The 25,515-nt window shown below is 46.4% G+C and overlaps 8 protein-coding genes across 12 annotated transcripts; 6 read left to right on the top strand and 2 right to left on the bottom strand.

Moving 5' to 3' along the window:
• The first annotated feature begins 79 nt into the window (after window positions 1–79).
• Window positions 80–10,139, top strand: Pkc98E (Protein kinase C). 4 transcript variants are annotated; one of them, XM_003736504.3, is made up of 11 exons: window positions 80–293; window positions 1,607–2,006; window positions 2,072–2,265; window positions 2,323–2,380; window positions 2,452–2,564; window positions 2,635–2,708; window positions 3,340–3,371; window positions 4,954–5,024; window positions 5,102–6,314; window positions 6,383–6,522; window positions 6,579–10,139. In XM_003736504.3, the coding sequence occupies exons 2-11, from the start codon at window positions 1,847–1,849 to the stop codon at window positions 6,738–6,740; spliced, it is 2,217 nt and encodes a 738-aa protein (XP_003736552.3). In that variant the 5' UTR covers window positions 80–293; window positions 1,607–1,846; the 3' UTR covers window positions 6,741–10,139. The 4 variants fall into 4 exon arrangements, with proteins under 4 accessions (XP_003736552.3, XP_033241876.1, XP_033241875.1 ...); XM_033385985.1 differs by having other exon boundaries at window positions 80–489; window positions 5,105–6,314; XM_033385984.1 differs by having other exon boundaries at window positions 80–489.
• Window positions 10,140–10,657: 518 nt separating this feature from the next.
• On the top strand, window positions 10,658–11,873 carry LOC4801598 (probable dimethyladenosine transferase). Its single transcript, XM_001358630.4, has 3 exons — window positions 10,658–10,810; window positions 10,866–11,578; window positions 11,644–11,873. The coding sequence occupies exons 1-3, from the start codon at window positions 10,753–10,755 to the stop codon at window positions 11,791–11,793; spliced, it is 921 nt and encodes a 306-aa protein (XP_001358667.2). The 5' UTR covers window positions 10,658–10,752; the 3' UTR covers window positions 11,794–11,873.
• A 149-nt stretch (window positions 11,874–12,022) lies between these two features.
• LOC4801596 (serine protease snake) lies at window positions 12,023–13,257 on the top strand. Its single transcript, XM_001358628.4, has 3 exons — window positions 12,023–12,178; window positions 12,235–12,505; window positions 12,565–13,257. The coding sequence occupies exons 1-3, from the start codon at window positions 12,085–12,087 to the stop codon at window positions 13,151–13,153; spliced, it is 954 nt and encodes a 317-aa protein (XP_001358665.3). The 5' UTR covers window positions 12,023–12,084; the 3' UTR covers window positions 13,154–13,257.
• Window positions 13,258–13,580: 323 nt separating this feature from the next.
• LOC4801597 (serine protease snake) lies at window positions 13,581–14,792 on the top strand. Its single transcript, XM_001358629.4, is given in 4 exon segments — window positions 13,581–13,736; window positions 13,796–14,066; window positions 14,129–14,371; window positions 14,373–14,792. Coding segments are annotated over 4 exon segments (939 nt in total). The 5' UTR covers window positions 13,581–13,636; the 3' UTR covers window positions 14,698–14,792.
• Window positions 14,793–14,843: 51 nt separating this feature from the next.
• On the top strand, window positions 14,844–16,449 carry LOC4801595 (serine protease snake). Of its 2 annotated transcripts, XM_033385987.1 has the most exons (5): window positions 14,844–14,920; window positions 14,980–15,066; window positions 15,122–15,395; window positions 15,463–15,778; window positions 15,835–16,449. In XM_033385987.1, the coding sequence occupies exons 2-5, from the start codon at window positions 14,985–14,987 to the stop codon at window positions 16,108–16,110; spliced, it is 948 nt and encodes a 315-aa protein (XP_033241878.1). In that variant the 5' UTR covers window positions 14,844–14,920; window positions 14,980–14,984; the 3' UTR covers window positions 16,111–16,449. The 2 variants fall into 2 exon arrangements, with proteins under 2 accessions (XP_033241878.1, XP_001358664.3); XM_001358627.4 differs by lacking the exon at window positions 14,844–14,920 and having other exon boundaries at window positions 14,961–15,066.
• On the top strand, window positions 16,284–19,551 carry Sirt7 (sirtuin 7). The gene is made up of 2 exons (XM_001358626.4): window positions 16,284–16,707; window positions 16,817–19,551. The coding sequence occupies exons 1-2, from the start codon at window positions 16,582–16,584 to the stop codon at window positions 19,082–19,084; spliced, it is 2,394 nt and encodes a 797-aa protein (XP_001358663.3). The 5' UTR covers window positions 16,284–16,581; the 3' UTR covers window positions 19,085–19,551.
• Window positions 19,552–19,901: 350 nt separating this feature from the next.
• On the bottom strand, window positions 19,902–20,747 carry LOC6897269 (attacin-A-like). The gene is made up of 2 exons (XM_002137393.3): window positions 20,396–20,747; window positions 19,902–20,324 (listed from the first exon to the last, which is right to left on the bottom strand). The coding sequence occupies exons 1-2, from the start codon at window positions 20,692–20,694 to the stop codon at window positions 19,919–19,921; spliced, it is 705 nt and encodes a 234-aa protein (XP_002137429.2). The 5' UTR covers window positions 20,695–20,747; the 3' UTR covers window positions 19,902–19,918.
• Window positions 20,748–21,281: 534 nt separating this feature from the next.
• On the bottom strand, window positions 21,282–25,257 carry Cul5 (cullin 5). Its single transcript, XM_001358625.4, has 8 exons — window positions 25,126–25,257; window positions 23,685–25,043; window positions 23,357–23,589; window positions 23,160–23,280; window positions 22,738–23,095; window positions 22,487–22,665; window positions 22,264–22,413; window positions 21,282–22,179 (listed from the first exon to the last, which is right to left on the bottom strand). Exons 1-8 carry the CDS (start codon window positions 25,132–25,134, stop codon window positions 22,042–22,044), a joined length of 2,547 nt encoding a protein of 848 aa, XP_001358662.2. The 5' UTR covers window positions 25,135–25,257; the 3' UTR covers window positions 21,282–22,041.
• Window positions 25,258–25,515: the final 258 nt, after the last annotated feature.

The raw sequence follows: 25,515 nt of genomic DNA, 5'->3' as shown, positions 1-25,515 counted from the left end.
AAAATATTATGGAACTGGATACAAACAATTCTTCAGTATATATACGGTATATTTTGAAATTTGTGACGTATTTTGGTATATTTCTGAGGGTCAGACCGTATACTTGATCAATAAGTCCGCGGTCACACTGTGCACGACACGAATTAATTCGACGAAATTCCACCCACCCACCCCAGCAATGCACTATTGTCAGGAAAGGAAAATGTTGGATACGTGATTTAGGGATTCGCGAAAAGCCAGAAAAAACAAAGAAAATTCCTTAAGATACAACCAATTTCAACTGTGCAAACAGGGTGCGTGTGCGTGTCCGTGCATCTGTATCTGTGTCTGTGTATCTGTGTGTGTGGGTTCTAGTGTCAAGGCATCCTTAATTTTTTCGCACACAGCTCAACATTTTTTCTCTAATATACCAACAATAGAGAGAGAAAAATAGAGGGAGGGAGAGAGCTACAGAAAGAGCGCGCCAGCAGCAACGCGGAGAGAGCAAAGGTAAGGTAATTGAGGTGTAATGTAACGTAATGTAAACGCGCTCGCTCTCTTCTATTTTCTCTCACCCACACCAACGCGCACACTCAGATTCGCCTTCGTTTTTCCCAATTAGAAAATTACAAATTTTCCAATTGAGTTTTCTAATATTAATCCGGATTCAACACTAATTCTAATTCTATGCGATGTGAAATCCGGACCTGTAAATCGCGTGCGCCTCTCCAATCTTGACTGTGTGTGTGTGTGTGTGTGAGTGTATTGTTGGTGCTGGAATTTTTGTGTGTTGGTGTGATGCTGCTGCTGATGTCTTGTGTGTCTTGTAGTAGTAGGTAGTGGGTGGCGATAGGGGTAGGGGCAGCAGGCATTAGGATTGCTTGTTATTATTTCTTTGTTGTTTTATCTCTGAAAAAATAGCTTCTCTTCTTCGATGTGGTGTGTGCCCATACCGAATCCGTCGTACATGCATTAAAAACAATTTGCATAAAAAAAGAGAACAAACTGCCATCAAAAGATGTAAGACCTAATCAAAGCTAAATTGGAGGCACCTTGAGAAAAACAACTTGTTCCCCTTCCAAAAATTCTTTAGAATTAAATCGTTTCGGGAGCATGTACTTATTATGAAACGTTTCCTTTCCTGTGGATTTGCCTCAATTAAAGCGACGCTCTACAGTTATTATACGATACGATACGATCAAATTGCGAAATTGCGACAGATTGAAAAAGTTGTGCAAACACTGCATCCGCTGACTCCTTGGAATGATAATGATTTATGTGTGGATGTGAGGTGGGCAGGGGTGGAAATATTACCACAACAGATGATGGTCGTGTACTATTTTCGATTTTCTGTTTCATGGACTGTTGTCGTTTGAGCGATTGCCTAATGCCCCCCAAGCGAATGCATATATCTACATAATATATGTATGTATATACAGTAGTGTGTATGTAAGAGTGGATTCCATCAATGTGAGGGCGACCTTGGGAGTAAATCGGGTGTACTGTGTATAGCATTATATTTATGAGTGTCAATGACCTACACTAACATTCATTGCCCCATAGAAAAAGTTCTGAACGTCACTCGGTCATTTCATTAATAAATTCTTATCTGATCTTGCAATTTCAGATCAGCCACAGACCCAGACACACACCCACACACGACCACAGAGTGGTTCCTGCTGTTCTCTGAACCAAACCACCGCCGCTGCTGACTCACCAGACGCAGTCCGTCAGCTGCTAGCCGGGATCGTTGCAATTAAGATTAACCCCCTCTCCAGAGACCAGAAAGCCAGAACGGGGGAGAGGAGCTGAATCTTCAAAAGGATCAAGGGTCAAGGGTCGAGTCAAGCAAGGGAAAACGGGGGCAATGACTATGTTTACGGGCAAGCTGCAGATCAAGGTGTGCGAGGCGAGCGGCCTGCGTCCGACAGATTTCCAGAAGCGCCACAACCTAACGTTCGGCAAACTAGCCGACGAGCAGCTCATTGATCCCTACGTCTCGATAGATGTCGACGAGAGTCACTTTGGTGAGCTAAAGCCCCAGCCCCACGCCCCCATTGACGATACGGTACTAATCTCCCTCCATTCTTAGATCGATCCACCACACGCCCAAAGACATTCGATCCTGTCTGGAATGAGCAGTTCGTGCACGATGTCAACAATGCCAAGAACATCAGCTTGACCGTCTTTCACGATGCGGCCCTGCCGCCGGATGATTTTGTGGCCAATGCCATTATATCGTTCGAAGATCTTATGCAGAGCGAGACAGGCGCTCCAGATCTATGGGTGAGTCTTAACAGAACCTATTTAATGCATCTGTATAACATTTATGACTGTTTGCAGGTCAACCTGGAACCACAGGGGAAGATCCACATCATCATTGAGCTGAAGAAATGCAATGGTGGGTGTTCGGGGGTGGTTTATAAATTCCTAAGCATTTCCCAGATGTAACGCTTTCTGTCTTTTCTTTAGATCAAGCCAAAGCCGAGGCCGAGGTGGAACGCACTGTGGCCGTCAATAAGGAGTTCAAAGAGCGCGCTGGCTTCAATCGCCGTCGTGGAGCCATGCGACGTCGTGTGCACCAGGTGAGTGTCCCTCAGAATTCTTTGGAAGGCCTCTGATACTGATCTTTGCGAATATCTCTTGCAATTCCAGGTGAATGGTCACAAGTTCATGGCAACATTTTTGCGTCAACCCACCTTCTGTTCGCATTGTCGGGAGTTTATCTGGTAAGTGGAGCGCTCCGCTCCGGCCCTGGCCGGCACACATAATCGTACAATATCCGTAACGTACTCACCGTACTCAGTCGTACAGGGCTGAACATCTACCGTACCATAATTCCTAAGTTGTATTTGCAGTGATTAATATCTACATGAACATGCATTTAGTTTTGGGAATTATTTGATTTATCCACACACCTATCTCTCCACTCTCTCTCTCTCTCTCACACACCATCTCTCTGAAACTATTTATGATTTGATTTAAATCGATTTTAGTTGATCTTATTTCTATGTTCTTAATGTATCATCCACTCATCACTCGCCTCTGGGTCTTTTATGCAGAGTTTTTGATTTTCTATTAGCTATTTATTGTTTCCATTGGCATTAACCCTGGTTTCTATTCAAGTGGGTCTCGGGTCTCATTTTAAAAGCTGCTTTTGGGGTCAGGAACTCATGAACAACAGCCAATGCTTGATTTTCTTTTGGGTTTTCCACTGGCGGTTCTTCATTCATGCACACACCACATCCCATCACATCAAACCACAAACACACACATACACAAACCAACACACTCTTCATTCAGTTACCAAAAAAAATATATATACATACAATAGCCATGGAATTTCTTGCCTTTTTGCAGGGGAATTGGTAAACAAGGCTATCAATGTCAAGGTATGTGTTTTGCTTCAAACTAAACGGAGACCAGAGCCAACGGGTCCTCCTGGGTCCCTGGGTGCCCTGGGTGCCCTGGTGCTTTGGAGCCTTGGAGCTCTAGGAGTGGAGAGCCTTCAACAAGCTCCGCTCCCCATTATCCATATCACTTTGCATTTGCTTGTTACGTTCGTTATTCGTTGTTCGTTACTCATTTTATTCGTTGTTTGCTGTTGTCGTTGTCCATGTTGTTGTCGTTGTCGTTGTTGATGTTTTTGCTATTCGATTGAAAGAACAATAGCATCTGGATATTGTTCGTCTAGCTGCATTATTACTTATGTACAATATTGTTTTATTTTACCTTATGAAACAAAAGGGATAAATGCCCTTATTGATTGGATGTGGATGCACGTTCAGCATTGTCCATTCTGGACTCTGCCATGGATGCATCGTTCACCTGCTCGTTCACATCCTGTCCACTCTCTATCTCTCCCTCTCTTCGGACAGTTTGGCATCCTGGCACTAGTCCTGTCCGCTCTGCACCTCTACTAATCGATTGGGTTGCCATCACATTGCATTGTCCTTCATTTAGCAACAAGATAATGAACTGAACGTCCTGCTATACTAATTTGTGTGTCTGTCAGGAAAAGTCTGTCTTAATTGTAACCCATCTTCAAGTCTTTAGGGCCCATATATACCCTTTATATTTATTTTTATACTGGGATCTATTCAGCTTGCCAGAAAGGGAAGCAACTATCATATTATCTTTTATTAGCCTCAAAATGTTCCACGTTCGTCTGTCTATCTATTTTATCCCCATCTTATATTGCATGCTTTAAATATTTAGAAAACGTTAGGAAACTTTTGTTCTAGATAACTTTTATTGGGAATTTTCGAAGGATACTCCAAGCTTCGGATCCGCCGAAGAAGGTCCCACTCTCTTATGTTACTTTTTTCATTTATTCCTGTCAAATAAAAGTCTTATAAAAGTTTAATTTTTCGTTCGACATCTGCCCGAAGCATCTGAATGTTGTAATTAAAAACTTTTGTGTACACCTGAACGAACACTAATTGGCGCACAGGCATAGGCGCACAGGCACAGGCACAGAGCACTCAAAACTGAAAACTCAACTAAACTTCACCTGACCAACACACACAACATGTGATTAATCAATTCTGCACCAAAGAAATCGCACAATTACTCAGAGATTACGACTAATTACATATGCTATGCCCTCTCAATGGTGATATTCAATGGAGAGGAGAGTGTTAAAATCGCATTGAATGCCATCATCGAGAGCCTTTGTGTCTAACCCTGAATGTTTCAATGAGCTTGAGTAAACGATATATGATATCCTGTAAATATACAACAAACATTTATTCGTATATCTAGAGTCTAGAGTTTTCCCATAAGTTGTCTTGCAATCTGCAATCTGCTATGCACTCTGCTCTGCTGTGCTCCGCTCTGCCAGATGATGATGGAATCAAAGCGAAGCATAGCATCAAATCCATTCCATTCAGCATTCAGTTGCCCAGTTCCGAGTGGAGATATTAATGATATATCGTTGTTTTTGGTCTCTCTCTCTCTCCTCATCATATCTAGTCTGCACCTTAGTTGTACATAAAAAATGTCATCTGTCCGTGGTGTCCAAGTGTCCGGGCATGCGAGACGAGGTAAGCAACCCGTTACTCTTCCATGTGCACTCAGATCAAAGGTAACCCCCCAATCCTATCCCATCATACTTGTCTAGCAGCAGACCAAAGTGGAGGTGGTCCCTGCCGGCCAGAGATTCAACGTCAATGTGCCCCACCGGTTTGTGGTGCACAGCTACAAGCGGTTCACCTTCTGCGACCACTGCGGCTCGCTGCTGTACGGACTCATCAAGCAGGGACTACAGTGCGAGACCTGCTGCATGAATGTGCACAAGCGCTGCCAGAAGAACGTGGCCAACACGTGCGGCATCAACACCAAGCAGATGGCCGAGATCCTCAGCTCGCTGGGCATCTCGCCGGACAAGCAGGGCCAGCAGCCGCGCCGCTCCAAGTACTTGAACCAGCAGGGCGGCGAGGATAACTACGGGGCTTCGCTGGGCGCCGACGGGGACAATGTGCCCGGTGCCTCGTTCCGCAGTGGCACATTGTCGGCCGACAGCCTGGCCACCTCCACCAGCACGCTGACCAGCGGGTACAACAGCAGCAGCTGCATGAGCCTGGCCGTGGGCGGAGCCACCGGGGACACACGCCCCGGCAAGTGCTCGCTGCTGGACTTTAACTTCATCAAAGTGCTGGGCAAGGGCTCGTTCGGCAAGGTGATGCTCGCCGAGAAGAAGGGCACCGACGAGATCTATGCCATCAAGGTGCTGAAGAAGGATGCCATCATCCAGGACGACGATGTGGACTGCACCATGACGGAGAAGCGCATCCTGGCGTTGGCCGCCAACCATCCCTTCCTGACTGCGTTACATTCCTGTTTTCAGACTCCGGACCGCCTGTTCTTCGTTATGGAGTACGTAAATGGCGGCGACTTGATGTTCCAGATACAGAAGGCTCGTCGATTCGAGGCGGCCCGTGCCGCCTTCTATGCGGCGGAGGTGACATTGGCGCTGCAATTCCTCCACATCCACGGTGTCATCTACCGCGATCTGAAGCTGGACAACATTCTGCTCGATCAGGAGGGCCACTGCAAGCTGGCCGACTTTGGCATGTGCAAGGAGGGCATCATGAACGGCATGCTGACCACAACGTTCTGTGGCACACCCGACTACATCGCCCCGGAGATACTCAAGGAGCAGGAGTACGGCGCCTCCGTCGACTGGTGGGCGCTGGGCGTGCTCATGTACGAGATGATGGCCGGCCAGCCGCCGTTCGAGGCCGATAATGAGGACGAGCTCTTTGACTCGATCATGCACGACGATGTCCTCTATCCCGTTTGGCTGTCCCGCGAAGCCGTTTCCATATTAAAGGGTAATTTTCTATACCCCTTTCTTTCATTGCGTGTCCTGTGCTAATGTAGTGGCGGTCTTTCTGTGCAGGTTTTCTCACCAAGAATCCGGAACAGCGTCTTGGCTGCACTGGCGATGAGAACGAGATACGCAAGCATCCATTTTTCAATAAGCTTGACTGGAAGGAGCTTGAGAAGCGCAACATAAAGCCACCATTCCGACCAAAAATGGTAAGTTTTGAGAGATCATTCCCATACATTTTGACTAACCTTTCGTTTGATCGTAGAAAAATCCACGCGATGCCAACAATTTCGATGCGGAGTTCACCAAGGAGGATCCGGTACTGACCCCCATAGGGAACGACGTCATACGATGCATCAACCAGGACGAGTTCGCTGGCTTCTCCTTTGTTAATCCCAAGTTCGGACCAGAGCGCAAAGTCTACTAGGGCCCAACGATTGTAGTTCATTTTCCCTTTCACTTTTGGAGGCACCGGATCCGATCTGATCCGCCGAAATAACAATAACCCGCCACAGGTTGAGCTCCACCCACCCCAGGGGCCGGGCCGTATAGATCAGTCAGTGAGTTAGTTTTAAATTGGGTGGACATACAGATCGATCTGTGCCGTCATCTAGCATCAACCATCAACCATCTAGCATCTAGCGTCTAGCGTATTCCTCTAGCGTATATCCCTAGCACAAGCTAACTATCCGTATTGTTTCTCGATGAAAACGCTTCATTGTTGTCTGTTTTCCAATTGTAGTCGTTGTCCTTATTTCGTTCTAAATCCTAGGTTCGAAGCAGAGAAGTGAAACATTGCAAGTACTGTAGATCGATCACTCATTGTCACCCGAAGCCATAGCCATCTCCACAACCAACAACCAGTGCCAAAGCTGCTGCTTAGCTTCGACTTGAATGGTGCGCACAAGGCAGAAAGAACCAAATTGTTAAGTTTCCCCAGATTCCTATTCCGCTTCCGCTTTAAGCTTCAAGCTGGAGCCTGCCTCCGCCGCTTAAAAAGAGTTTTAATTTATTTATTGTATTGTATTGAAGTTATGTTATTTGCCAAGCCAATCCACCGCCTCGCCCCGCACCCGAACCCATCTAGTCAATGCCCTTGTGGGCTGCAATTGTGGCTCAGAGTGCATTTTGTTATTAGTTATTTATTGATTAATTGATTGTTTGATTGTTTAACGTGCCGAATCTCAAGTTTCGCACTTAAAGGCAGGCATAAAGACGGCCAGACAGCGTCCAAGCTTAGCTCTTGCTCCAAGCGAATCTCAAGGGAACCTCTAAAACACACACAATATGTGCCGCTTCGCAACGTGCCGTCTATAAAACAAATACCCCCCCAAAGCATATACATATAAAAACACACAAATTTAATTTCAATTTGTTTTTTTATGTATTTGAAATCTTGCACAACTTCCTTCTCAAGTATTAAAGCGATATTATTTTAAAATTTAACCTTATTGTTATACACACAAATATTTATAAAAAACCAAACTAAAACAAAAATCAAGCCAAAAAATCCTAAAACAAACGCATACAATTTATCAGCAAAACAAAGAGAAAGTAAAGCTACTAAATCATAGAAAATAAAGCTAAAACAAACAAATGTCTATAAAATTCACATCAATTTATGTATGCTAAAAACCTAAAAACAAATTATGAATACAACCAAGAAACGTGTTTAGTCCGTAAGCCGAAGAGAGAGGGGAGAAGAAAACAAACAAATTATATATATATATAATATACATACATAAAGCATATAAAATTGTGAAACTAAAGGCATATTTATATAACAAACAAAACACTTAGCGTAATGAAAGAGATCCGAACAAACGTTATACATATATGAAATTATATGAAAAAAGGAGGAAGAGACGAGAGATACAATATTAACGATTATTATGTATATGTTGATTTTAAAGCCAAAGACTCAAAGCTAAATTCTATTCTAAACAAATTTTAGCAGAACGCATCGAAATCTGTTAATTACTTCATTTAAATGTTGTTATTCCTATTATTTTATGTACGACGACACATTTCATGCGATGCGGTAAAATTTGTTTCAGTTTATGTTTTCAATCTATCCACAGAGCAAAAGGAATTCTGCTAAAATAAATCATTACAAAATATATACTTATAATTATATTGCAAGGATGGATAGCCAAGGACCCTTCAAGGACAGGAGATTTATTAACTATAAGCAGCGTTGTTGACTAAAAAAAATTTAAAAAAAAAATAAAACAGAAGTAAAACAAAAAATGCAGAGGAGTCAGAGGCAAGCATGAAGCATAAAATTTGTATGTAATAATGAACGCCCAGTGTCTAATAATATGTATTTGTGAAATAGCAAGCCCTGCGCAAGCGCTAGTTACCCATTTACAATTGAAATGTTAACCTAAAGTATTCTCAAAAACGCATTTTACCAAAAAAAAAAATATATACATATAACAAAAACGAAAATACCCAAAAAAAAAAGGAAGAATAAGGAGAACATAGGCAAAAATGTTACAAAGATAAAAAAATAATTTTATAAAACAATGAGCTCAATCGCTAGACGATCCAGGCCATTGAGAAGATTGAAAATATAGACAAATAGTAGCGCTATTCAATTAAAGAAAAAGAAAGAAAATGATACAAAATATACAACAAATAGAGCAAAAACTCTCACAGATATACGCATCCAGCCAACATGATTAATTTATATGAGTATAGTCCGTTAGTCAGGTACGATACGGTCAGGTCAGGGAATAAGCAAACAGAATAGAAAATATTGTTGGTTGTTCTCGAGAAGAAGCACACACAAAATACAAAGAAATGAAGAGAGAATGAATGGAAGCGAAGCGGGGAACAGGAACAGAAACCGAAACAGGCAAGGGAAATGGGAAAAAGAAAAGAAAAGCACAAATCGCGGAACCTGAAACAAGTAAAATATTATAGGGAAATGTGAAACCAAATGTTAGCTATAAGCTCACTCTTCAAATATGCAAAGCAAATTAATGCAAATGCTCCCCCTTCCCCACTCTCAATCTGCTAGACACACTCGTAAACACACAAAAGCTATAGGTCGAAAGTCATTGCTTGCCAAAGAAGGACTCCAGTAGAGCGATCCAGCCAGTGCTATAACTCTGAATGTACGAGATGTACTCACAGATCAGATCCAGCTAAGCTAACGCTTTTCTGGACAAGAACAAACACCCACAAACGATATACACATATGTGCAACTTTTTCATGTACCTTTCGCATCTTAGATACTTAAAGAAAACACATACAAACATACACTCGGAGGATTATTAACGGCAGCCCAGCCCCTAATCATTGTCTAAAAGTTGTTAACTACAAAAACTACTAAGAAAATATATTGAATTATTTATTGAATGGCGTACAAAGCAGAGCGCAAAAAACTGAAAGAGTTGTAGCAGAGGAGGCTTAGTTAGAGGAAGAGTCATTGCAAAAGTAATATTCATGAACAGAAAAGTATTCACAAACACACAAAAACCAAACAAAACCGAAAAAGTAACCAAACTACAATTGGGAGAACGCATAAATAAAGTTAAGTTATGTTTAAACAAAAGAGATAAATAACTGTAAAGATAAAGTCAAGAGTCAACAGTTGATATGTTGTAAAAAAAAAAGATATATTAAAACAAAAAAATTTAAACAAAAGTAAGCCAAGGAAGGAAGTGTTAAAGCAGATACTAAATAAATGGTAAAGAACAAATGTACCGATGTGCGAAGATAACCAAAGATACCAAACTTGAAAACAACAAAAATTGATTTATAATTTTAAGTGAAAACTAATTAATAAATAAAGAGGTAACACCTATGAAAAATGTACCCGCCAAAAATGTTTTGAATTTCACATTTGAACTGAAACAGCACTGCCCCAACGGAAAAGACCACATGGGTACCGTATGGACAGAGAACACTTAACCCATCTCAGACCACTTCTTTAATTTTCGCGTCAAACCGTGCTTTCCTGCATAATTTATTTTAACGGATAGCTGCGCGCATGTCTATTATTTTCGACACAATCGAATAAAAGAGAGTAAGTAATCCCGAATATCAAAATCGAAGAAAATGATTTCCGATCATGAACAGAGAATGATTAACCCATTTTCTACCAGTGGGTATTAAAAAAATCTTCACGAAAATGATACAACTTCAAGAATTTTGGCGCAGATCAGGTGAAAGTTATGGGATAATTTATGTTTGTAAAAAAAAAATAATGGAAGGTTGTATGTACAAAGATAATTTACTAACAGTATTGTTTTCAGCGGTTTACTTAAACTGGTAAACCTGTAACGGGGCTTAAATGGTGCGTTAAGTGGGTTAAAGTGAACTGGTTCAGAGAATTGATTCGTTCATGAACGACCAAACACATGTGGATTTTGAAACCAAAACAAAGTCACGATTTAAACCTTTTACAGGCAAAGGAAAAGTTTAAAATATGCCAAAAGTAAAGACAGAGAAAAAGAGCCGCGTCCACAATGAAGTGCAAAAGCAAGGTACGTTACAGTGGAAAGGATGAACAATTCCAGTTCTAACCGTGTTTCGTGGCAGGAATTGTATTCAACAAGGATTTTGGGCAGCATATTTTAAAGAACCCCTTGGTGATAACCACTATGCTTGAGAAGGCTGCTCTGCGACCCACAGATGTGGTGCTGGAAATCGGTCCCGGTACGGGAAACATGACCGTCCGCATGCTAGAGAAGGCCAAGAAGGTGATTGCCTGTGAAATCGACACCCGCCTTGCCGCCGAGTTGCAGAAGCGTGTGCAGGCCACTCCGATGCAACCCAAGCTGCAGATTCTCATCGGCGATTTCCTGAAGGCGGAGCTGCCCTTCTTCGACCTGTGCATTGCAAACGTCCCTTACCAAATCAGTTCGCCGCTGATATTCAAACTCCTGCTGCACAGGCCAATCTTCCGCTGTGCCGTGCTCATGTTCCAACGCGAGTTCGCACAGCGTCTGGTGGCCAAGCCGGGCGACAAGCTGTACTGCCGCTTGAGCATCAACACACAACTACTGGCCCGCGTAGACATGCTCATGAAGGTGGGCAAGAATAACTTCAGGCCGCCGCCAAAGGTGGAGTCGAGTGTGGTGCGCCTGGAGCCCAAGAACCCTCCACCGCCGGTAAACTTTACTGAATGGGATGGCCTCACCCGCATTGCCTTCTTGCGCAAAAACAAGACCCTCGCTGCCACCTTCAAAGTGAGCTCAGTGATTGAAATGCTCGAAAAGAATTACAAAGTGTTTCGCTCGCTTAGGAACGAGGTGGGTGGCAGTCATTCTAATATTATCCAAGAAATATCCCCATCCATATCATTTGTATTTTTCAGCCCCTTGAAGAGGATTTTAACATGCAGGAAAAGGTCATCGGTATTCTAGAGGAATTGGAAATGGCTACGTTACGTGCGAGATCTATGGACATAGATGATTTCATGCGTCTCCTGCGGGCCTTCAACTCGAAAGGAATACACTTTAATTAGTCCTATTTTCTCCTTAGATGCTAAGACTGTTAACCTGTGTTTATTAGCACAAACATTAATATAAATGTTAAGCCAACGAACTGTGTTGTGTTGTGGATAAATTTAAGGCTTTTTTGCACAGAAAACAGGTCTCCATCGAAGCAGCTGATTGTCTGATTCTCAGATTAATGTAAAAGGTTGAACTTCGCTCGTTTTTAGCAGATCGGTGCTCTCCACTGCGCAGTTCGGGAGCTCAATCGATCAGTCGTCGTCCAATCGTCTTTTAATGCAGTTCATCGACGATTCATAACCATGTCGCTGCGCTTACTTGGTTCTGTGCTGCTGATGCTTTCTCTGAGCGGTGCCCTAGTGTTCAGCCAGAGTCCGGATCGAGCGGTTCAGCAAGGTAAATATCAGATATCAGATATTTTACATATGATCGCTAGCGTTTATTTCCTTCAGCTTGCACGCTCTTCAAGAAGACAGTTTTCGAGGAGAGAGTGCCCATCAGCTTCTTTTTTGCCAATGCACCCATCACCTATGAAACGGTCGACTCCTGTCATGGCTCGCGACCTCTGATAGTGGGCGGATCCCCGGCCGAAGCCAAGGAATTCCCACACGCAGCACGACTCGGCAATCGCAATGCTGATAACAAAACGAATTGGTTCTGTGGCGGCACCTTGATAAGCAACAGACTGGTGCTCACAGCAGCCCATTGCTTCTACTCCGAGTTGTAGGTATCAGGAAGGTCCAAGCTTTACACTGAATATATAATATGCTCTCTCGTTGCAGTGGGGCAGTGAATGTTGTGCGATTAGGAGAGCTAGAGTTTGATAACGACAAGGACGATGCCCAGCCGGAGGACTTTGAAGTGCTAAGTACCACGATGCATCCGGACTACAGTAACCCAGCCCTCTACAATGACATTGGCATCGTTCGGCTGAGTCGAGCGGTCAACTTCAGTCAGTACAAGCATCCCGCCTGCCTGCCCTTCGACGATGGTGAACGGCACGAGACATTCGTTGCCATTGGCTGGGGTGCGCAACAGTTTGCCCAAAAGCAGTCAAAGAAGCTCTTGAAAGTCCAGCTTCGCGGCTACGGGCAGCGTTGCCTTACCAGCGTGGAGCCCAACGAGGAGCTACCCAACGGCTACAACGCCAGCACCCAACTCTGTATCGGCTCCCCTGAAAGCAAGGACACTTGCAATGGCGACTCTGGTGGCCCGGTGCTCTCCTACCACAAGGACTATCCCTGCATGTACCACGTGATGGGCATCACATCCACTGGCGTTGCCTGCGACACGCCAGACGTTCCCAGTGTCTACACAAGGGTCCATTACTATTTGAATTGGATCAAGCAGCATCTGGCGAGGACCTCGTGAAGTGAAGGAGATTTATCCCTTTTATAGTTTAAGCGAATGTCCGATTTCGCGCAAAAGGAGTCCGTAAGGGCAACAAATATATTATCACGTTATTAATTGCTATATCTTTTTGTGTTATGTTTTTTTGTGAACCAGGAAGAACACTGAACCGGTTTGAAACTGATACTCACTGTCATTACTCATAAGCTATTTTTATTATCATCGAGAGATTTGTTTAGTCTTGGATTGTGAATAGTTTAGCTGATTTTCCTATTTGCAAACCGGCTTAAAGATGGCCAAGATGTACCTATAAAGATCGGGTACATCATACATGCGTCTATGATTTATAATCAATAAATTCCCGGATTTCTCCCTATCATTTGGTAATGGTAATGCAATCTATCGCTGGACGATAACCCCGCAGAGATCACACGGAATCCGCTATTGATTGAGATTCATTCAGTAGCTGCCAGAGCGTTGCGAATACAACACGAGACGTGAGAAATGCTAACTGCGTTTACAATAAAGATTTACCAGTTGGGAGCTGCCTTGCTGGTGCTGGCAGTAGACTGGATTGCAGCCCAGGATCAGGATTTAGTTAGATGTGAGTACTCAACGATCGGTGGGAAAAATCATTCAATATCAATGAAAACTGACTTACAGCATGCGCTGCCTACAAGAAGAGCGTGTTCGAGGAGACCTCGGAATTCAGTCTGCTCTATCCGAACGCCCCGATCATCTACAAGACCAGAGACACATGCACCAGCTACACGCCCCTGATTATCGGTGGAGGACCAGCCGTCCCAAAGGAGTTTCCTCATGCCGCCCGCCTCGGAAATCGCAATGAGGATAACGAAATAAATTGGTTCTGTGGCGGCACCTTGATCAGCAATAAACACGTCCTCACGGCTGCCCACTGCCTCTTCTCCGAGAAGTGAGTACCAATAGGGCATGGGGACTGAAGCTCATCAATCTCTAAGCGATTCTCTGTTGCAGTGGAGCTGTGAATGTGGTTCGGCTGGGAGAACTGGAGTTCGACAACGACAAGGACGATGCCGATCCGGAGGACTTTGGCGTGACCAATGCCACGGTGCATCCCGGCTACGCTCATCCAATCATTTACAATGATATTGCCTTGCTGCGACTGAGCCGGCCCGTCACTTTAAACGAGTATAAGCATCCGGCGTGCCTACCCTTCCACGATGGCGCCAGCGACCAGACATTCATTGCCATCGGCTGGCGAAAGTTCCAAGAAGCTCAGGAAGGTTCGCCTCAATAACTACGGCACCCGATGCAGCACCACGTCCGAGCCGAACGACGAGCTGCCCAACGGGTACAACGGCACCACTCAAATATGCATCGGATCTAAGGACCACAAGGATACATGCAATGGCGACTCTGGTGGCCCAGTGCTGACATATCACAAGGACTTTCCATGCATGTACCATGTTATGGGCATCACCTCCACTGGCAATTTCTGCGACACTCCGGACTTTCCAGGCCTCTACACACGCGTACACCAGTACTTGGACTGGATTAAAGCGGAGATGGGCAAGACGTCGTAATATGTATGGCACAGCCACGTTCCATGCTAATTATAGAGTTTATATTTGCACATATCTGTAAGGGAGGGTAAGCAAAACAAATCGGAACTATGGAAGTTGAATTGTTTTCTTGGAACTCGGGAACAAGGGGAAATTCTGTTTGTTTTACCCATTTGGCGGTGGCTGGCTGCTGATCAATCTGCTCTGCGATGAATAATATCTGATTTGAAACCCGTTCTAAGCGGTAGGTAGAAGCCTCACTTGATTAGCGGCTGAGCAAAGTAATCGCAGTCAAATTTTTAGCGAACATGATTCTCTTTCTGGTGTCGCTGCTGCTTTACCTACTGCCATGCGGTTTTTTCCAACATCAACATTCGGATATAATAACCTGTAAGTGAGGCCTTATCTCCTGATGATCTCATCTAAACCCTGGACTCCTTCGCAGCTTGCATGAGTATTAAAAAGACCGTGTTCGAGACAACGATAGACTATAGTTTTCTGTTTCCCGGAGCACCTATTCAGCATCGGACTGTGGACAATTGCCGCAGCTATACGCCGTTGATTGTGGGCGGGCATCCCGCCAATCCCAAGGAGTTTCCACATATGGCACGGCTCGGACGTCGCCAAGAGCTCGGCAGGAGGACTGATTGGTTCTGCGGCGGCACACTGATAAGTGAACGCTTCGTTCTAACCGCTGCACACTGCCTAGAATCAGAACAGTAAGTTACATTGTGCATTAACTGAAAGAACAATTACCAAGTTACACAATGATCCCGACTGCTGCAGGGGCGAGGTAAATGTGGTTCGGTTGGGCGAGCTGGACTTTGACACTTTTGAGGATGATGCTGCTCCAAGGGACTACAATGTGGCTACCTACATAATTCATCCGAGCTATGCGGATCCACAGCTCTACCATGACATCGGACTGGTCAAGCTGGCAGAGGATGTCATATTCGATCTCTACAAGCATCCTGCCTGCCTGCCGTTCGTCGATGAGCGCTATTTCAGTTCCTTCATAGCCGTGGGCTGGGGCAGTACGGCCTTTGCCGTCAAACCATCCACGAAGCTCCTCAAGGTGAAACTGGATCGCTACGAGGATTGGGTAGGATTATCCATCATAGTATTGCAGAGACCGATCTGATCCCATGTTTTCTCTAGGTTTGCAAGAAAGTTCTCTCACGAAAACTTGAGGAGTATCCCCACGGATTCGATGCCACCACTCAAGTGTGCGTGGGCTCCGATAGGGCTCAGGACACCTGCAACGGAGACTCCGGTGGTCCTATACTAATGTACCATCAGAACTATCCATGCCTGTATCATGTGATGGGCATCACTTCGGCGGGTCTGTCCTGTGGGACCCCAGGAGTTCCCGGCATCTACACGCGCGTCTATCGCTATCTGGATTGGATCACACATACGATTGCCAAGTATTGACTGTTGCTGTATACAGTAGAAATCTACCTCTGATTAGATTAGTTTGATTGATCTTATAGTAATTTGCTGTTATACATATGTTATGCGTGGGGCCGGAAACGGTTACTTGTGACTGTTACTACTACAAACTATCGCCAAGTCACTGAATGTATTCCTTGCATCCCTGAAACATCGATAACAACAAAATGCTCGATAGCCGCGCACTGTAACATCGATAGTTGTTTACCTTTTTTCTAACAAGAAACATTTACAAAATAAGCGATCATAGCATAAAACAATTAATTTGTAGTGTCTAGATAAATGCAGGAGTGCAGGGTAAATAAAATGTAAGAGTGTGCGCTGCCAAACCGTTCACACCGCTCGCAGCGGCACGCATTTCGCTGCCAATTTCCCCCCAACCCCTGTTCGCTGGCTGGGAGCATTTTTAGTTTAGATTACCAGAAACTAAGACCCGGAGGACGGTGGCTAGTCATGGAGGAGGATGTGGGGCTGCCGGAGCCCAGTGCGGATGTGGCACAGTCTTATATAACACGGGCGAAAGTGAATCCTGCGAAGAAGGACAACGAGAAGCGGCGTCGAAAGGATGCTATGCGAAAGGTAATTAGTGTGCGCACCCCCACACACACATGCAAGTGATTGCAATTGTATCGGAGCGTGTGTATCTGTGTTTCCTTGATGTTAATCAAAAAATATTCCTTTCCTTCAGGTCTCGCAAATATTGCGGAAATGCGACTCCCTGCGCTCCGTCGACGATCGCCAGTTTCTGGAGAAGCACCCGGACATGGTGAAGGCCACAAAGAAGCGGAAGGAACGCATCGAGATCTACAAGGAGCGGGTGGTCGAGAAGGAGGATGCCCCGCACGTGATCGAGGCCAAGGTTGAGCAGCTGGCCAACATAATCTCCCAGGCGAAACATCTGATCTGTTACACGGGCGCTGGCATCAGCACGGCCGCCCTCATTCCCGACTACCGTGGTAGCAAGGGAATCTGGACGCTGCTGCAGAAGGGAAAGGACATCGGAGAGCATGATCTGTCAAGTGCGAATCCCACATACACCCACATGGCCCTGTACGAGCTGCACCGGCGCCGTCTGCTCCACCATGTTGTCTCGCAGAATTGCGACGGACTGCATCTCCGCTCGGGTCTGCCGCGCCACTCGCTCTCCGAGATCCACGGCAACATGTACGTGGAGGTGTGCAAGCACTGCAAGCCGAACGCCGTCTACTGGCGCCAGTTCGACACCACGGAGATGACGGCACGCTACTGCCACAAGACGCACAGGCTGTGCCACCGCTGCTCGGAGCCCCTGTACGACACCATAGTGCACTTCGGGGAGCGCGGCAACCTGAAGTGGCCGCTCAATTGGGCGGGGGCCACGCAGCACTCGGAGCGGGCGGATGTGATCCTGTGCCTGGGCTCTAGTCTCAAGGTGTTAAAGAAGTACACCTGGTTGTGGCAGATGGACAAGCCGGCACGCCAGCGGGCCAAGATCTGCGTGGTGAATCTTCAATGGACGCCCAAGGACAGCATAGCCAGCATCAAGATCAACGGCAAGTGCGACCGCGTAATGGCCCAGCTGATGCAGCTGCTGAATATCTCCGTGCCGGTGTACACCAAGGAGAAGGATCCCATTTTTGCCCACGCCACCCTCCTTATGCCCGAGGAGTTGCACACACTCACGCAGCCGCTGCTCAAGAATGCCGACAAAGAGGAGGCCTTCACCACCACCACCGAGGAGACGCAGGACTCGACCATCTCTACGGAAAGCTGCAGCTTCAGCGATCTGCCCATAGGCAAGGGACCCCGCATCCGGACCCCCATTAAGAACGGAAGACGCATCAAGACCAACCTCGACCTGCGGCAGAAGTATGCGAGGAGCGTATGCTCCAACTTAATAAACGGGAATGATGCAGCGGTCAAGATAGAACCATCCTCCAATGGAGAACTGAAGCTGGACAATGGTTGTCATCCTGGCTCTGCCCTGCTGCTGGTGGAGGAGGAGGAGACAACAATCAAAGTGGAGACTGAACTGAAGCTGGAGGAGGCACTGGATATCAGTCCCAATCACGATGACGCCCTCCTCCTCACCACCGTGAAGCAGGAGATGCAGTTGCTGGAGCTGCTGCCGAAACTGGAGCCGCTCTCGCTCAAGGAGGAAGTGGAATTCGATATGGAAACGGGGATCAAGACGGGGATCCACCTAAAAGTGGAGTCGAGCATGGAACTGCCAAAACTAGTCGCTATTCAGAAGACCCACTTGGACGCGAGTCCGAGACCGAGTCTACCGAGTCTCTGCCAACTACCCGTGGAACTGTTTCTAGAGCCCGTGCAGCTCCCGCCGCTAGTGCCCATCGGGGCGCCTCTGTCCACACCCTTCATCGAACCCAAACACATTCTGCCACCAGTGTTCCAGGCCCTCAACATACAGATCCAAAGCGACGGAGCCACCTGCTCGGCGGACTCCACCACCGAAGAAGACGAGGAGAACGAACTGTCGCAAAGTGACATGCTGCGTCAGCACAACGACGAGGAGCTCCTCCGCCAGCTGCCCAGCTGGTACGACGCCAAGTACGCGTACTCTGGCCTGCACAGCATCCTCATACCGCCGCCAGAGGATCTCAACATCTGGAACTCGCAGGTGGTACCGAACTTCGCCATGAACCGGTCGGCCGCCAGCTGCGGCTTCTGCTTCGATCGGTATGCCGAGCTGGACTGCCAGTTCTATCGCCAGTGGAACCTCAACCAACGCAAGCACAAAAAACGCGCCCGCAGTGGCCGTTTTGTCGTCTGCGAATGCTGTCCGACTAGCGACGATGAGGACGAGTACGACGAAAACATCTCCCTGGCGCACATTGCGGCAGCGGAGACGGCCAAGCGTCGCCAGCAGTTGACCACCAGTTTTCCCCGCAAGCTGGCACGCACTCAGGCGGGATGGTATGGCAAGGGCTACAAGAAGGGTCGCAAGCGCAGATAGACTTGCTCACAATCAACAGATCAGCGGCGACGGATGCGATGCTCGCTTCAATAGTATTTTAGCTGTAGGATCATAAGTTATAGCATAGATGGTAGTGACACCTAGCCTAGGGTAGGGTATCTTTTAATTTGTATAATTTACGTACGTCCATGTCCACGTTTAAGATGGTCTTAACTTATTCACTACCATGTCCTTCGGTCCTCGCTATTTAATTTTTACAATATTTATCATGTAATTTTAATTGAAATGATTGTATTTTCAATATGAGTTGTTTGCTGATTTGTGTGTCCCATTTGTAGGGATCTTTTGTCCTTGATGTGTGTTCGATATATCTGTATTTATTTGGAAGTCGCAAATTCGATTCAATGTACTATATCCTATTTTTAAGGATCTTTGTCACAGAAACCCATTTTATTTACCGCCCACTTTTAGGTTTAATAAACAAGAAAGCATTATGCTCTACTTAATTGATGTTTATTGGTGTTTCATAGCAGTCAGCTGTCACAGTTTCATAGCAGTCAGCTTTGATTTTCTTAGCATAGCAGAGAGCTATCGCGTTTCATGGAAATAAGCATCTTTTCTTGTTTCATAGCAGCTTTAAAAAGTTTCAGAGCAGACAGAACTCACAGATTCATAATAGTCAGATTACAGTTACATAGCAGTCAGCTTTTTCCAAGCAACAGATTTATAAATGACTGCTTTTCACAGTTTCATAGCATCCTTTACAATTTCATGGCACCCAGCTTTCAAAATTACCTGAGTTTTGGTAACAATTTCTAAAGTTTATTCTTTCAATAAATAAAATCAACTAATTGTGTCATTTAAGAGCGAGATTTATCCACGGAAATGATGGGTAAGACCCAGACCAGCGCCAAAGTCTGTCTTTTGATTGGAGAATGGGCCACTCATCCACTTGTTGGCGGATCCGGTCAGATCTATGTGCGTGTTGCGATCGGCCGAGGACCAGAGATTGGCACGAGCCTCGGCGCCCAGCTGACGACCGATGCCGGGGAAGTTGCTGTGCGTCACACTGGCACCATGACCCCTGACGTGGGAGTAGTCCAAGGCGGCGCCATTGCGTTGGAACTCGAAGCCGTTGGCCAGCTTGTTCTGCGAGGCGAAAGCCTTGGCATCGAGATTGTGTACGCCGTCGTTGAAGAGATTGGCATGGATCTCCTGCTGGAAGGCGTCCTTCACGCCGGGAGTGTGTGTCCTGGTCACAGAGGCACCATGGCCATGGCTGTGGGAAACGAGAGAAGCCTCGTTAGATACTTGTCTATGAGATGCCCATGTCTCTAGTGATCCACTTACATGTTGTAGGCCGCAGTTCCGCCAGTGGTGACTGGACCGGATTGGGTGTTGCCGGCCGCAAAGGCCTGAACCACCGCATTGTGATCGGGAGTGCCAATCGCCTTGGTCAGATCCATACGGGCATCGGCGCCACCAGCCGGGTTGGACGCCAATGAGCCGCCCAAAACCTGACGACGGAAGCGATAACGAGGTGGCTGTGTCGGCGGTGGGTGGTAGGGCACTGTTTGGTAATGAGGCAGTGCCTCGGCTATGGCTCCCAGGGCAGCAAGTGCCGCAATTAGAATGATTCCTTTCTGCATGTTGTGTTTGGTTTGTGTTCTGTTGTGTTGGCTATGGAACGCTAACTGATGCCTGACTGTGGCTCGCCTTTCCCCTTTATAGTGAACGCTCTTTACGAGGGGGATCACCTCGTCATCACGTTCCGTATTCGATCATTCTTTCATCTGTCTTATCAGCTAGAAAATCCCCGCTCAGCTCAGCACTCTTTTGGGTGATGTGATTTACTTTTGTATATACTTTACAAGGGCTCTGACCCCATCTCCACCTCTGCCCCTGCAATGCGCCACCAACCTGTTGCTCCTTTTTGGTGTGCTTCCCCAAGACTTCCTGCAGGGGAAGATATCTATTGGGCGTTTCATGGTGCTTCAGATACTGGGCCAGAACAAGAGTTACATATATTCGCCCTGAGGAAATACTTTGGGAAATACTGGGAAGTACTTTGAACTTGGAAGTGAACCAATCTACAGACGAAAATCTAGAGTATTATAAATCTATGAAAACTCTACAGATATATTTTTAGTTGTTACTCTTTTTTTCCACAAATATATATCACTGATATAAACCACAAATTAAAAATGAAATCCAGTAAAGATTTAAAACTCCGTCGTTTCGCTTTCATTATCTGTGTAGAACCAAGTTTATTCACTTATTAACTTAAGGCTTAAAGTATTGCTAGTTTAGTTTTAGTTTCGCAATCAATTCATATTTGTGTGTGTGTGTGTGTTTTCAGTGTGTGTGTGATTAGGCATTCATGCTGGACTGATTGAAGATAAGGCTTCAATCCCTGCGAGTGTGAGTGTATCTTCTCACTTGGAACGTTTACAAAATAACTAAGAATCGAACAGAGGACCGACAGACAGCGCGTAAGAAACAACAAAAAGACACAACAGAACGGAATACATAGAAAACAGCGAGATGATTAGATTAGCGCTATACCGATTGATATTATCGGTTTGTTGTGTGTCTGTGGGTGGAGAAAGGGAAGGGAAGGGTTTTTGGGTGTTAGGGACAACATAAAACCTAGATCTATGCTGCCGAGCAGCCGACATTGGAACCAATATACATACATACGTAGACAGGAATACAGCAGATACAAGAAGCGACAAACATACATAATTTAAAATACAATTTGTATAAATGCTGTAAGGACGCACACATTTCCATATAATACAATTATCCAAGTGATCCAACAGATGCGTTGAGAGTGTGGGCCTTAGAGCGTGCTTAGAGCACAACAGAATTGATATTAAAAAAGTGGCGCGATTGAGACGATCTGGAGCTGGAGGGGGAGGGGGAGGAATGGCAATGGCAATGGAAATGGAAATGGGAGGAATGATTGCATAGATGGGTGGGAACTGAGACTAGATTTAGGCCACATAGATGAACATGTTGATGTCGTCGTCGTCGCGGCGCATGTACTTGTGTTCGATGAGCCACTCCAGCTGCTCCTTGATCATCTTCTTGGACGGCAGGAACATATTCTTCAGTATATCGATGAGCTCACCCTGTCAAACATACGTTACGATACATTAATATCATTTCAATTAAATGTACATATGTAGACTCCTTCGGTTTTGGTGTGGACTCACCTGCAGTGCTGCATTGTTCATCCGTTTTCGCACTTTCATGATCTTGATGATGGCCTCTTGGGTGCGCAGGATGCGTAGCTGCACTATGGACTGATTATCCTCCTGCTGCGATCGCTCAGTGCTGAGCTGCAACCGCCCAATCAGATTGAGCTGTCAAAACAAACAAAAAAAGAGGGCATTTGCTTAGCCTTGTCTGAGAGTCCTGGGGTATATCTTTTCTTACCTTGCCACGTCGTTGCGATTTGCCATTCTTGACAATGGCAAACTCCTGATTGATATAAAACAAGGTGTTCTCTGTGAAGTCCTTGGGCGAACCGATAGCCGACGGCTCCATCAGCAGTATTTGCTTTTTGATCTTCGGAAAGGCAACCAGGGACCACAGAGTGCGCCTCAGCTCGGGATCTGCAAGGAGACATGAAAAAACCGAATAAGGAAATGCTTTTGTAACACAGAAGAAGAAGGCTCAAATCTTGCCTGGCAGCTCGGTGGCCAGCCGGAGATTCTCGTAGGAGATCTTGTCATGCTGTCGCTGATTCCAGGCAAACAGTACGGCCATCTGGAAGGTGGTCACATCCAGATCGTAGCGTCCAAAGTTGTTCACAAACGTGATTGTGCCGTTGCTCATGTGATGGTACCACTGCAGCTTCCTGCCGGAATGCTTCTTCTTGTAGAACTCCTCCACATCGGGTATATAGTCCTCCAGTTCGATCGGCAGCGACACAGACACACGCTCCGAGCAGCGAGCCCAGGCCCCAGCGTTGAGTATTTTGATATTGATAGCATCGTGTCGACTTATCGAAGTGCGGAATTGAGTATTAAGATCCTCGCTGACCTATAGGCCGACAGTAAACGAATGTCAGTCGAAAGGGACCAGGACCTTGCCACAAGCGACTCACCTTAATGTCCTGGAACATGCGCGCCAGACGATTCACATAGTCCGCTGGCATTCCCACCTCTCTCAGCCACTCGACAATGTCCTCCTCCTTTTCGCTGTCCGCACTGGTGCCCAGAATCAGGCTGTGCCAATGGATAGAAAGATGGATGGATATCTTAGTAACGTTGCCAAATTTCAGAGCCCGATCTGTCGACTTACCGTCGCGTCAAGTGGACCTTGTGATAGCGCATGAACACATCCTTGTTATTGACATACTTCAGCACGAGCAGGACATCGCGCAGGCGGGCATCGATCTGTTCGCTGGTCAGTCGTTTGCTCAATGGCGTGCGACGGAGCAGCATGTCGCAGTAGTTGGCCAGCAGCTCAGGGCATTTACTCTCTGGTGCCGTAAATTTGACCCCTCGATTGGCAATGCTCGTGGGCAGCTCCATCTAAAAGAGAAACAAGCAATTTATAAATATCCCACTTTTTGTATACAAAACAGATCGGAGCGGAGCAGAACAGAGCAGAGCAGAGATCTTCTTACTTTGAACACACTGGTGTCATTGACCACCGTCTTGAAGGCAATGTCGCGGGCGGTGAGAAATCGTGGGTCATCGTTGAAGGCATTCCGCACCAGATCGCTGAACTTGTTGAAGAGCTCCAGCAGCCGCTCCACATACTTCTCCGAGTCCTGAGTAATGATATCCGAGGCGGAGAGCATGTCGGCCAGGCCCGCGGACATAATGTGCCGCTGCAGGTCCCCCATCATGGCCTCCACACCGACGCCGTGCAGCACGCGATCCATCAGCCGGAACATCAGATTGAGACGCTCCGTCTCGTAGTCCCTAATGAGGGCCGGGCACTCGGCGATAATCGAATTGAGGTGGTCCACAATGAGCACCTTGACCAGGGTGTAGGTGAGTATGCTGAAGCTGCTGGGCTCCAGGTAGCGCTTGGCGCGCACCTCCTCCTCTCGAAGCTTGGCGTCCGCATACTTCATGTAGGCTAGCACTCCGTTCTGCTGCTGCTGTTCCGTGGACTTTAGGCGATAGAATTCGGCGGTGGCCTTCAGATAGGCCATCTCGAAGTTCTCGCGGTAAATCTCTAGCTTGTCCTCTGCGTTGGAGGAGAGATTCACGTAGCTTTCACGCACGCCGACCACCAGCTGGGCATCGTAGGCGTCGCCATTCCGCTCGGCATGCACGATCTTCATGGCCGAATCCTGCAGACGGTGCTTGATGTCGTGGAAGATGTGCTTGTTCCACGAGTCGAGCATCAGCTTGCGCACGGGACTGTCCTCTGTCGGATTCTTCTTCGAGCTGGAGCTGGCCGTATTGCTCGCGGCCGCAGCGGCGGCGGCGCTTGTTGAGGCGGTTGCGGAGGTGGACGCTGTGGCAGAAGCTGCTGATGTGGAAGCTCCAGATGGGCTTGCAGCAGAGGAGGATGCGGCCGGATTCACGGAGGAACTCCTTGTGGCCGCCTGATTGCTGCAGGAGGCCGCATTCGAGGTGGACGCACTGGTGCTTGCCCCCGAGGCGGACGAGCTGGAGGCGGGTTTCACCTGCGGCGACTGCTCCAGCTGGCGGAAGGGCAGGGGCAGATAGTTGGACTGTGTGAAGAACTTTCGCCACTCCACAATGTAGGTGGCCAACAGGGCCTGTTCGCCCCGCTGCGCCTGTACCTGGCTCTGGGCGTGCACAATGAACTCGACGATGTCCTGCTGCAGGCAGTCATATATCTTGGCGGCCCCCTTCTCGTCCCACAGGCACACAAAGTGCACGCCAAAGAAGAGGTCCTGCCATTCGCGCTGCGAAACTGTGTCCTGCCGCAACAGCTTCAGCACAATCTTCCTCTTATCGGGCCAAACCTCGTCGAAGATGTCCCTGTCCTTTTTGCCGATTGCCTGCGAAAAAAATTCATCGGGAAGCCGTTCGGTGAGGTGAGTACTTTTCCTCCATCGATTATTAATTGCTCAGTTCGTTTACCCGTAGCATTTTGTTCGTCGCAATCTCTTTGTTTTTGTTGGAACGTCCGCTTCACTTCATTTATATTTATTTTTTTTTGTAATTAAAACATTTGTTAGCAGTGTGACCGCGGATTTATCGATAAAATATACCGTCCGACCCTCAAAATATACCGAAACATACCGCCTCATTTTCAAAATATACCGTAAATATACTGACGAATTCAAGTTATATTTTACATATTCCTCGTTTTTGATATTCCGTCGAATATTACTAGCTATATAGAACATTTAGCCATGCCATCATAATTTTATACGATTGATGAATCAATTTTCTAATTAACTGGTGTATTCTTAATACTAGCTTTTATTGTAATTTGCGTAAAATGAGGTTTTAGCGAAATAAGTCAAA

Source organism: Drosophila pseudoobscura, chromosome 2 (genome assembly GCF_009870125.1).
Source record: "Drosophila pseudoobscura strain MV-25-SWS-2005 chromosome 2, UCI_Dpse_MV25, whole genome shotgun sequence".
NCBI classification, from domain to species: Eukaryota; Metazoa; Arthropoda; class Insecta; order Diptera; family Drosophilidae; genus Drosophila; species Drosophila pseudoobscura.
This window is presented reverse-complemented; position numbering and strand designations above follow the sequence as displayed.

Bases quoted from the DNA above. Each gene is read 5' to 3' on its own strand.
- LOC6897269 (XM_002137393.3), bottom strand. From the start codon at position 20,694: ATGCAGAAAGGAATCATTCTAATTGCGGCACTTGCTGCCCTGGGAGCC. The intron at 20,325-20,395 runs GTAAGTGGATCA...CGTTTCCCACAG, and splicing joins GGAACTGCGGCCTACAACAT to CCATGGCCATGGTGCCTCTG.
- LOC4801596 (XM_001358628.4), top strand. From the start codon at position 12,085: ATGTCGCTGCGCTTACTTGGTTCTGTGCTGCTGATGCTTTCTCTGAGC. The intron at 12,179-12,234 runs GTAAATATCAGA...TATTTCCTTCAG, and splicing joins GGATCGAGCGGTTCAGCAAG to CTTGCACGCTCTTCAAGAAG. The intron at 12,506-12,564 runs GTAGGTATCAGG...CTCTCGTTGCAG, and splicing joins CATTGCTTCTACTCCGAGTT to TGGGGCAGTGAATGTTGTGC.
- LOC4801595 (XM_033385987.1), top strand. From the start codon at position 14,985: ATGATTCTCTTTCTGGTGTCGCTGCTGCTTTACCTACTGCCATGCGGT. The intron at 15,396-15,462 runs GTAAGTTACATT...CGACTGCTGCAG, and splicing joins CACTGCCTAGAATCAGAACA to GGGCGAGGTAAATGTGGTTC. The intron at 15,779-15,834 runs GTAGGATTATCC...TGTTTTCTCTAG, and splicing joins TGGATCGCTACGAGGATTGG to GTTTGCAAGAAAGTTCTCTC.
- Cul5 (XM_001358625.4), bottom strand. The intron at 23,281-23,356 runs GTAAGTCGACAG...CCATTGGCACAG, and splicing joins AAGGTCCACTTGACGCGACG to CCTGATTCTGGGCACCAGTG. The intron at 23,096-23,159 runs GTGAGTCGCTTG...GTCGGCCTATAG, and splicing joins GCATGTTCCAGGACATTAAG to GTCAGCGAGGATCTTAATAC.
- Pkc98E (XM_003736504.3), top strand. From the start codon at position 1,847: ATGACTATGTTTACGGGCAAGCTGCAGATCAAGGTGTGCGAGGCGAGC. The intron at 2,007-2,071 runs GTGAGCTAAAGC...CTCCATTCTTAG, and splicing joins TGTCGACGAGAGTCACTTTG to ATCGATCCACCACACGCCCA. The intron at 3,372-4,953 runs GTATGTGTTTTG...CATCATATCTAG, and splicing joins ACAAGGCTATCAATGTCAAG to TCTGCACCTTAGTTGTACAT.
- Sirt7 (XM_001358626.4), top strand. From the start codon at position 16,582: ATGGAGGAGGATGTGGGGCTGCCGGAGCCCAGTGCGGATGTGGCACAG. The intron at 16,708-16,816 runs GTAATTAGTGTG...CCTTTCCTTCAG, and splicing joins GAAAGGATGCTATGCGAAAG to GTCTCGCAAATATTGCGGAA.
- LOC4801598 (XM_001358630.4), top strand. From the start codon at position 10,753: ATGCCAAAAGTAAAGACAGAGAAAAAGAGCCGCGTCCACAATGAAGTG. The intron at 10,811-10,865 runs GTACGTTACAGT...GTTTCGTGGCAG, and splicing joins CAATGAAGTGCAAAAGCAAG to GAATTGTATTCAACAAGGAT. The intron at 11,579-11,643 runs GTGGGTGGCAGT...TGTATTTTTCAG, and splicing joins TTCGCTCGCTTAGGAACGAG to CCCCTTGAAGAGGATTTTAA.